This window comes from Physeter macrocephalus, chromosome 12, assembly GCF_002837175.3.
Source record: "Physeter macrocephalus isolate SW-GA chromosome 12, ASM283717v5, whole genome shotgun sequence".
Taxonomy (NCBI): domain Eukaryota; kingdom Metazoa; phylum Chordata; class Mammalia; order Artiodactyla; family Physeteridae; genus Physeter; species Physeter macrocephalus.
Genome location: NC_041225.1, coordinates 18,704,906 through 18,715,155, shown reverse-complemented (window position 1 = coordinate 18,715,155; position 10,250 = coordinate 18,704,906). Strand labels below are relative to the sequence as shown.

The 10,250-nt window shown below is 42.6% G+C and overlaps 1 protein-coding gene across 1 annotated transcript in view; it reads right to left on the bottom strand.

The window, feature by feature from the left end:
• Positions 1–3,998, bottom strand: part of NMS (neuromedin S) — a 10,927-nt gene extending 6,929 nt beyond the window's left edge. Inside the window, exons 1-3 of the mRNA XM_024129800.1 lie at positions 3,923–3,998; positions 2,484–2,539; positions 1,918–1,956 (exon numbers count right to left, since the gene is read on the bottom strand). Of these exons, the coding sequence (XP_023985568.1) occupies positions 1,918–1,956; positions 2,484–2,539; positions 3,923–3,998 (171 nt within the window). The remainder of the gene's footprint in view (positions 1–1,917; positions 1,957–2,483; positions 2,540–3,922) is intronic.
• Positions 3,999–10,250: the final 6,252 nt, after the last annotated feature.

The window sequence follows — 10,250 nt, the reverse complement described above, 5'->3', positions numbered from 1 at the left end:
TTTTTTTTTTTTTTGCGGTACGCGGGCCTCTCACTGTTGTGGCCTCTCCCTTTTTTGCGGAGCACAGGCTCCGGACGCGCAGGCCCAGCGGCCATGGCTCACGGGCCCAGCCGCTCCGCGGCATGTGAAATCTTCCCGGATCAGGGATTGAACCCGTGTCCCCTGCATCGGCAGGCGGACTCCCAACCACTGCGCCACCAGGGAAGCCCTTAAAATAGTTTTAAGTGAACATTATCCACATGATAGTTTCAAGGCTAAGGCTGAATAAAAATCTACATTACTGAACAGTGGTGTACCTCAAGCTTCACAATATCCAAGCCCTCTGGAGGATTAGCTAAAGGTCGAGGAAATCCTATTGTGAGAAATCATAAAAATCTCTATTAGGAGAAAAGAGGTTGTAGCGTTAACTTTTTTAAAAATATTTATTTATTTATTTATTGGCTGCATTGGGTCTTAGTTGCAGCACGTGGGCTCCTCTCTAGTTGTGGTGTGTGGGCTTAGTTGCCCCGCGGCATGTGGGATCTTAGTTCCCCGACCAGGGATCAAACCGGCGTCCCCTGCATTGCAAGATGGATTCTTAACCACTGGACCACCAGGAAAGTCCAGCATTAACTTTTAAATCTTTACCATGAAAAGCATACAGCGATTCTATTAATACCATGTTGTTAAAAGGATTGTTAAAGAAAGCACACGTCTACCTACCACTAGCAAATCTGAGATTTGTACCAAAGTTAATTAAAAATTGCATGGTTTTTTACTTACCAGGAGTTAGCAGCACAAGAAATTTCCAAAACAAGATTCTATTGGAAACCAGGGGAGGCAGCTACTGGCTGACTTTGGCTGGTAGTGAGTTGGGTGTCACGGAAAGTAGTCAACCAGGGAAATCATAGAGGCGGTCCCTGCTCTCCTGAGAGTTTAAGCTAGATGACCTCCACGGTCCCTTGCAACGCCTAGGCTTTGTGATTACACTACAGGACATGGCAAAACAAGCGTGCTATTTCAAATATATTTTCTGTTTGAATATATTTTCAAAGATTTTCTACTCCCTGAAACCAAAATTCTAATGGAAAATTCTAAAATTTTGAAATAATCTGTGTTTCCAACTGGAGCTTCCACCACATCCTGCATCATATAGAGAGTTAGCTGGAGATGGGTAACACATTTCGACTAAGGGACCCCATACCCAACCGCTGTTCCCTACAAAAGCGCTGGTTCTCAGCATTTGGTGAAGAGACACCTGCGTCCGGTCAGCACCTCGGACAGCGCCCAAGTCTTGGAAGACAGGGGGCCTCAGCTGCGCTCCCTGGGCCTCTCCCTCCGCCCCCCCCCCCGCCCAACCCCCTCACCTTGCCTGTTGGGCAAATATTTTTGCCGTTATCATGTTCATCAACTTTATACCATTACTTTTCAAGCCAAAAAAAAAATAACAAGGAATTTGAAGATGATTTTCCAGGTGATGAACACCAACTCTCAAGATTTCATATGCACCTTCCTTGCTTTCTTTTTCTTTTTAGAGAAAAAAATATTTTTAAAATTTTATCTATCTATCTTGGAGACTACTTCCCCAACTAGAATATAAGTTCCATGAGAGCAGGTAATTTGGTCTGTTTGGATCACTACTGTATCCCCACATGACATGTAATTTTATGTATATATGTGATTATGTATATGATATGTATATGTGATTATGATCATTATAAGAATGCAGATGAACTACCAATATTTTATGGTCATTTATATTTAGGAGATTCACTCGTTATTTCCTAAAACTGTATTCTTACACACACACTTACACGTACACACAGAATTCTCCTGTAGGTAGCAAAAGAGTGTGCTTATTTACAGATATCAATTATGGTGTAAGCAGGTGCACTGTTATAAATAAAAGAATTACCATATGTATAATAATTTTTTTACCTTAGGTTGTCTAGAAAGAGTTGCCCAATATGTCAGCTGCTAAAAAATGAGGAAAATGAATCAAAGATAAGTACAAATTCCTTAATCAATAGAATTAAAATTAAAATTAAATTCTAAAGTTGTCTCATTTATGAACGTTGCATTATCTTCTCACACAGTGGCCATGAATTTCAACACAACTCCCAAGATGACTTAAATGAAGCCATGAAAATGAAAACAGTGAGTTTCTGCTGCAGCCGAGAATCTGATCTTAAAATAGTGTTTGTTTGTTTTTTTTTTTTTTTGCGGTACGCGGGCCTCTCACTGTTGTGGCCTCTCCCTTTTTTGCGGAGCACAGGCTCCGGACGCGCAGGCCCAGCGGCCATGGCTCACGGGCCCAGCCGCTCCGCGGCATGTGAAATCTTCCCGGATCAGGGATTGAACCCGTGTCCCCTGCATCAGCAGGCGGACTCCCAACCACTGCGCCACCAGGGAAGCCCTTAAAATAGTTTTAAGTGAACATTATCCACATGATAGTTTCAAGGCTAAGGCTGAATAAAAATCTACATTACTGAACAGTGGTGTACCTCAAGCTTCACAATATCCAAGCCCTCTGGAGGATTAGCTAAAGGTCGAGGAAATCCTATTGTGAGAAATCATAAAAATCTCTATTAGGAGAAAAGAGGTTGTAGCGTTAACTTTTTTAAAAATATTTATTTATTTATTTATTGGCTGCATTGGGTCTTAGTTGCAGCACGTGGGCTCCTCTCTAGTTGTGGTGTGTGGGCTTAGTTGCCCCGCGGCATGTGGGATCTTAGTTCCCCGACCAGGGATCAAACCGGCGTCCCCTGCATTGCAAGATGGATTCTTAACCACTGGACCACCAGGAAAGTCCAGCATTAACTTTTAAATCTTTACCATGAAAAGCATACAGCGATTCTATTAATACCATGTTGTTAAAAGGATTGTTAAAGAAAGCACACGTCTACCTACCACTAGCAAATCTGAGATTTGTACCAAAGTTAATTAAAAATTGCATGGTTTTTTACTTACCAGGAGTTAGCAGCACAAGAAATTTCCAAAACAAGATTCTATTGGAAACCAGGGGAGGCAGCTACTGGCTGACTTTGGCTGGTAGTGAGTTGGGTGTCACGGAAAGTAGTCAACCAGGGAAATCATAGAGGCGGTCCCTGCTCTCCTGAGAGTTTAAGCTAGATGACCTCCACGGTCCCTTGCAACGCCTAGGCTTTGTGATTACACTACAGGACATGGCAAAACAAGCGTGCTATTTCAAATATATTTTCTGTTTGAATATATTTTCAAAGATTTTCTACTCCCTGAAACCAAAATTCTAATGGAAAATTCTAAAATTTTGAAATAATCTGTGTTTCCAACTGGAGCTTCCACCACATCCTGCATCATATAGAGAGTTAGCTGGAGATGGGTAACACATTTCGACTAAGGGACCCCATACCCAACCGCTGTTCCCTACAAAAGCGCTGGTTCTCAGCATTTGGTGAAGAGACACCTGCGTCCCGCCCCCCCCGCCGCCCAACCCCCTCACCTTCCCCGTCAGGCCCACAGGAGAAGCTAGGAGAAGATTCTCTTTCCTTGTGGTCGCTCCCACACCGCCCTTCTCCAACCGTTCCTCCATCCTCAGTCTTTGGGACTGTAAGCTCGTCTCTGCTCTCATCGCTTCAGAATTCTAAGAGCACAAATGGCTAACACGTTGGAGTCGTCTCCCTACTCATATTCCTCACAATTCAGCAGCACATCCTGGGGCCAGCCCTGGGACAGGAGCTGTTTAAAGGCAGTTCCACAGGGGAAAGTAACCTCCTTTGGTAAAAGACTGCGGCATCTAGCTCTGTCCATCCTCTCTGATGGAAGCCATTTCCAAGGGGTAGCAATGAGGGTAGGTGAGGGAACCAAGCTAGACTCCCTCCAGAAGTGCCCTGAAAGGTCAAGGTCTGTCCCAGTCTTCCTTAGAGCTCAGGCCAGCTGGGGTCTGTTGAAGGGGTCCCCTTACCTGAGGAGGGAGTCTGTAGTAGACAGAAGCAATAAATGGCCAAGATGGATGGGAATTGGGCAAGAAGATGTTTCATCTTCAAAGTGCGGTTTCTCTTTGCTGGTCACAGATGTGTTCTGCTGGGATAGGAGTTGAGCGTTTCCCGAAGTTCCACAGGCAGAGACAACACTGCGTCTGGCCAGCCCAGTGGAGAAGATGCCTTTATTTGCAGCGCCCTGAAGCCCGTTGGCTGAGCACCAGTCAGCTTTGCGCAGGAGGACTCGGCTTTTCTCATAAATGTCACGCGGGGCCCTTATTTGCAGAATTATATCCTCCCGGTGTAGGCATTGTAGAGTCACCTTTTTCAATCCAGCAATAAAAATGAAAACTGGAGAGTCATAATTGTTATTCTATAGTGGTTTGAGAAACATTTTTTTGACTCAAAAAAAGGCTTTTTTTTTCTTTTTTTAATCAAATCACTGGATATAAATCTGTAAACTCTTGGATGATGAAGTCTTGTTTTATAAGAAGCTGTTTATTCTCCACCATTAACAAAGGATGTTTTATAGTCTTTGGTGCATCTGAGAACAAAATTTGGAGTCCTGGATAGAACATTAGAAGAAATTCAGAAGTTCAGTTAAGGTTTTTAAAAAATTAATTATGGTTAGAAATTAGACCTCTTATGGTTTCTCCAGATTCATTTCTATGAACAAGTTAAATATTTCAAATTTAATCAGTATTCAAGAAAATATGACAGTGTTTAATAGTAATAACAAAATTACTCCATCTACCGAGGTCCTTTTTAGGATTTCACATAGGTTATTTCATGTAATTTTGCAGAAAACCTATAAGGAATGTATTTCTTTCCTAATTTTATGAATGGAGAAATTGAGGCTGGGAGAGGTTAAGGAACTTGCCAAAGCCACCAAGCCATCAAGGATGCAGAGAAGGGATTTGGACCCAAGGTCACATCAGTAAGAGTGTGGGATTTTAGTTGATATGTTAATTTTTTCTAAAAAGAGCCTCCTTAAAATTGGATATGAGATAGAAAGAAGAAGGAAAAAGAATGAAGTCAGCTGTCTTGCAAAAAGTGTAACATATACAGCATTTGCGAAATAGCTTTAGGATTTTTTCTACCATGCATATCTTTAATTTTTGCCTTTAAGGATTAGGAGAATAATTTTTGGTGGAAGTTGCTCAGAATGGGCTATTTATTTATGACTTAAAATGTGGTATTTTGCCCAAAAATTTCTAATTCATAACAGAGGAGGAATTATAAACTATAGCCATAATATTTAGCCTACTTCTCTGAGCCGGCAAGAAATAGAGATTTCTATTTATTACAGTACTTACCACTTTGGTTCAAGGAGAATAACCAAGGCCTTTAAACACCACAGAGAGATGATGTCTTTTGTATTAAAATACACTCACTGCCTAACAGCAAGTCTCTACTGAATGAAAGATAAAAAGTGAATGATTGCTTTTTGAACATAAACCTTTTATCTATGTCATATTGAATGGACATTATGGACACAAATGGACATTCTAGACACAAAACACACACATAATAGCAAAGATTTGTGGCAGTTCTACAAAATGTCAATCAATAAGTACTTTTTGAACATCTGGTCTGTGTCTACCAGTGAACTAGGTGCTCTATACACAAACATATATTTTTCAAATAAACCTATAGGATAACCAACTTGTATCAAATTTATTTTGTTTCCTTTGCATATTTTGCACTCATTATTTCTCAGATATTCAGGATAAAAAATTAATTATTTTTAATAATAATTCAGAAATGGGAAAAGGAAAAACCAAGAAAAAAATCTGCATTGATACTATTCAACAACATTGGTATAGACTGAATTGTGCTGAAACCCTGACCCCCAATGTGACTGTATTTGGAAATAGAGCTTTTAAGCCAGTAATTCAGGTTAAATGGCATAAGGATGGGGCCCTAAGCCAACAGGACTGGTGTCTTTATAAGAAGAAGTAGAGACACCAGTTCTCCCCCTCTCCCCCACCCCATGCACGCACAGAGAAAAGGCCAGAAGAGGACACAGCGAGAAGGTACTGTCCTCAAGCAGAGGGGAGAGGTCTCACCAGAAACAGTCTTACTGGGACCTTGATCTCAGACTTCCAGAATCCAAACTAGGAGAAAAGAAATTTCTGTTGTTCAAGCCACCCAGACTTTGGTCTTTTGTTATGACAGCCCAACCAGACTAACACAAACACAGGGACTCTTAGCTAATTCAATACAAAAAAAAAAAAAAAGAAGAAATACAAAGTAAAAGGTGGAAACTCTCATTGTTTAAAATGATACAATTATCTACCCCCCAAAATCCAAAGGAATCAACTGACAAATTATCAGAATGAATGAGTTACGAAACAGCCGGATTTAAAGAAAACTATTTTCAGGAACAATTTTCTTAGACACGAGCAAAAACAAATTGAAAAATGTTTATTAGAAAATGTAAATAGCTTAAAAAACTATGAAATATTGAGAACTAAACCAAACGATAAATATGGACTATATTAAAAAATTAAAGTACAGAACTTTTACCGAAGGACATAAAAGAACATGTGAATAAATGAAAAGGTACATCATGATCCTAGACAACATTCACTGTTGTTAAAGTTTCAACTAATGGCAAAGTCACCTATAAAGGCAGGATAATCCTTACTAAATTTCCAAAATGACTTTTCATAGAATTTTAAGACTGATTCTGAAATTAATTTGGGAGAGAAAATATTCTAGAATAGGCAAGAAATTTCTTTAAAAAAGAATGATACTTTGTTAATGTAAAAATGTACTATAAAGCAATAGTAATTATGTTGTAGTAGTCATTTTGTTATTGATCCACCAACAGGCAAATAGATCAATGGAAAGGAATAGAGTCTTGAAACAGACCAGTTTAATACAGAGTCAAGGTGGTATTTCAAATCAGTGCAAAAATAATGAACTACTCAATAAATGGTGGTTAGGATAAATGGCTATCCATCTGGAAAAAATTTCCTATTTCACACTATAAGTTAAAATAAATTCCAGAGGATTAATGAATTAAATCTAACACACACACACACACACACACACACAGAGACACAGGCACACACACTTATATAAAATTCTATATTAGGAAAAAAAAGAGAGTCAATAATTGATTGGAAATTGCTCTTGAGCAAAACCCAGAATAGGGGAGGCTGTACAGTGGAGCTGGATTTGACTGGGATTGACTGGGATTTAAAAAACAAGTGGAGTTTGCGGAGCAGAGCAGGTAGGGAAGGGCAGTATGAAAGGTACAAAGGTGAGAAAGTATCAGAGAAAAGTGAAGTTTGGTGCTTCCAGAGATTGGGGACAGAAGTGTGGCTGATAGCTGGAATGGGAGGAGAGATAGGTGTGGCATCTTTTGGGAGGTTGTTGGGACTGCAACAAAGATGATGCGGAAGCAGAATGAAGGGCTCAATGGAAACAGGCTGTCAGTCTGCAGACTTGTAGTGAGAGTAGTCAATGAGTCATTTTTATCCGCTTACTCTCCCCATCTGCAAACGCAGCTGCGCCCCACCAGACGGCAATCCTCTGACGTTAGAACTTGGCCTCCTCCTGCGGGAAGGGAAGTGAAAAGGGAGAGGAACACATTGGTCACAGCGGCTGGGCTGGCGTGGAAAGCTGCACTTGAAGAGCCTGCTATGCCGATCAGGAGTGGGATATGTATTGCGTCAGAATCAGGATGCCCTCAAGGTTTGAAAGCAGGGATGGTGGGATCTGAAGACGCAGGCATCCCCAGGTGAAAAATAGTGAGGGCCAGACCCCAGAGTCTTACCGAGAACAGAGAAGAGGGGGTGGATTCAGACTTTTGAACTGGAGAATTGGCAGGAGTTGGGGATGACTGGAGGCTGAAGGAAAGGAAGGAGCTGGAGAGGCCTCCAAGGGGTGAGCTCTTCAACGCAGAGCAGAGCGGCAGCCTTGACTGAAGCTTGGGAGGCAGGCTTGGAGGGAGGGCGGTGGGCTGCTGTGTTGGTTATGTGCCTGCAGAAGATGCAAACAGAGGGGTCCAGGATGTAGCTGGAAACGAGTGCCTTGTGCTTTAGAAAGAGACTGAACTGTGTGGATTTCATCATCGGGAGCACAGGTGTAGCGGCTGCAATCACGAGAAAAGACGTCGCTTTGGGAGAATGAATGGAGTAGAGGAACCTGAGAGCAGCGGCGAGACATCGGGAATATCAGGGCTCAAGGGCAGGGGCGGAACAGAAGCCGAAAGGGGATCCAGAGGGAACTGTCAGGGAGAGAGGGACGGTGGATTTAGCATCTAGGATGCAGTGGCTGAGCAGTGCCTGCAGGGGCTGCGGTGAGCATGCGCAGACGCAGAGACCGCGGGAGCACGTGCAGACCAGCCTTCCAAGGACCGAAGGTGAGAGGGCTGCGCGCAAGGGAAGCTCCGTAATAAACGAAGGGCGAAGGGCTTCCCTGGTGGCGCAGTGGTTGAGAGTCCGCCTGCCGATGCAGGGCACGCGGGTTCGTGCCCCGGTCCGGGAGGATCCCACATGCCGCGGAGCGACTGGGCCCGTGAGCCATGGCCGCTGAGCGGGAAAGGCCGCGACAGTGAGAGGCCCGCATACCGCAAAAAATAAGTAAATAAAATAAAAAGAAGTGAAGGGTGAAAGAGATGGGGACATGCAGGTCGGCAGAGCAGAGGAATTGGTAGAGACAGGGAGATGAAAGGAAATTGAGAAGCCAAAGTCCTGGAGTCATCCGAGGGGACAGAGTCACAAGCCGGGGGGAGGGATCCGTCTTAGAGGCAAAACCTCACACGCTCCATATTCCCTTTGTTAAATTCTCTTTCCACTTTTTCCTGCTCTATATTTTAAATTTTTAAATATTTTCATAAGACAGGCCTGCTTTATTCTTCACAGTGCTAAGTAATGGAACCCAAGCCCTGACGTAATAGATCCTTCTAATTGCTCGTAAGAGAAATCTCAGCTAAAGAAGAAAATGTATCCCTCTCTAACTGAAACAAACTAAACGAGATGAAAACTCAGAGAAATGTTCTTCTACATCATGTAATCATGCTCGTCCATGTTGTTTCTAACACAAGCATCATAAAATATCGGAACTTCAGAGATTGTTGGTACGGCTTCTGCAAATCATTGTAGCTTCTGTGACGGTGGTGATCCGAATTGGTCTTGTTTAAAAATGTGTTGCTCTGTTTCACCCCATTTGAGATCTGTTTTCTGAAAGGCATATATATATATTTGTGAGTCTTTAAGTCAAAAGAGGGCCAGGGGCACTTTGCTCATCTTCCATCTGTGCGAAGGTAAAATAATAACAATGAACCAAACCCTATGATTTTTTTTGTTATCGTAAACAAAGAATTTGAAAGAATAACTCCTGTAAGTTAATGGTAATAGATGCTTGAGAAGCCAGGTAGGAAATGAAAAAAAAAATGGCTACGGTCAGAGGGAAGGTTCGAATGGTTATTGTGGACAGTCTTCGTGATTGTGGGCTGTTCTTCATGGTTCTGCACAGGCCAAGGAGCAGGAGAGGAAGGTTCTGGAAACTCAAGGAGGTGAGGGGGCTCTGGAACTGAAGGACCTCAGACCTTTGCTGGAGAGTCAGGCCACCTCCGAGAGCCATTTCCTGGACACCAACTGAGGAAAACCAGCCCCAGGGGAGATTCCTGCCCCCCCCGACTGTCTTTGGCAGCCTTTAGCAAGGCTGCCTGGCGCACAGACTGCACTGCTGCCACCTTTGTTTGCAGAGACCAGCTGCCTATCCACCTCGATAAGTTGTCCCTTTTGGGTCACTTTCCCATAGTTGAGAGAAGTTAAACACCCTCCTTGGAAACAGATGTGATCGTTAGCTCCGTGGGGACTAAGTGCCATCATGGTTTGTAACTTCTGAGGGCACATGGGTCTCTCCAGGTATGTGAGGGAAGCCATACATCCTCATCTCTGAAAAATTCACAGGCACATCTGGATGCCCAATTTTCATACCATTTCAGGGGTTCAGGCACATGGTTCTTTCCACAGTCTGTTTTTCTACTGTTGTCAAAGTATAATTTACATATAATAAAATACACCCATATTAAGTGTATCCTTGAAGGAATTTTGATAAATATATACACCCAAATAGCCACCGTCAAAATCAAAATCTGGGGGACTTCCCTGGCAGTCCAGTGGTTAAGACTCCAAATTTCCACTGTAGGGGGCACGGGTTTGATCCCTGGTCGCGGAGCTAAGATTCCACGTGTTGCGCAGCACGGCCAAAAAAAAAAAAAAAAGTAAAAAAAAAAATCAGAATCTGGAACATTTTCATCACCCCCAAAAGTTTCCTCATGTGACTTTGCAG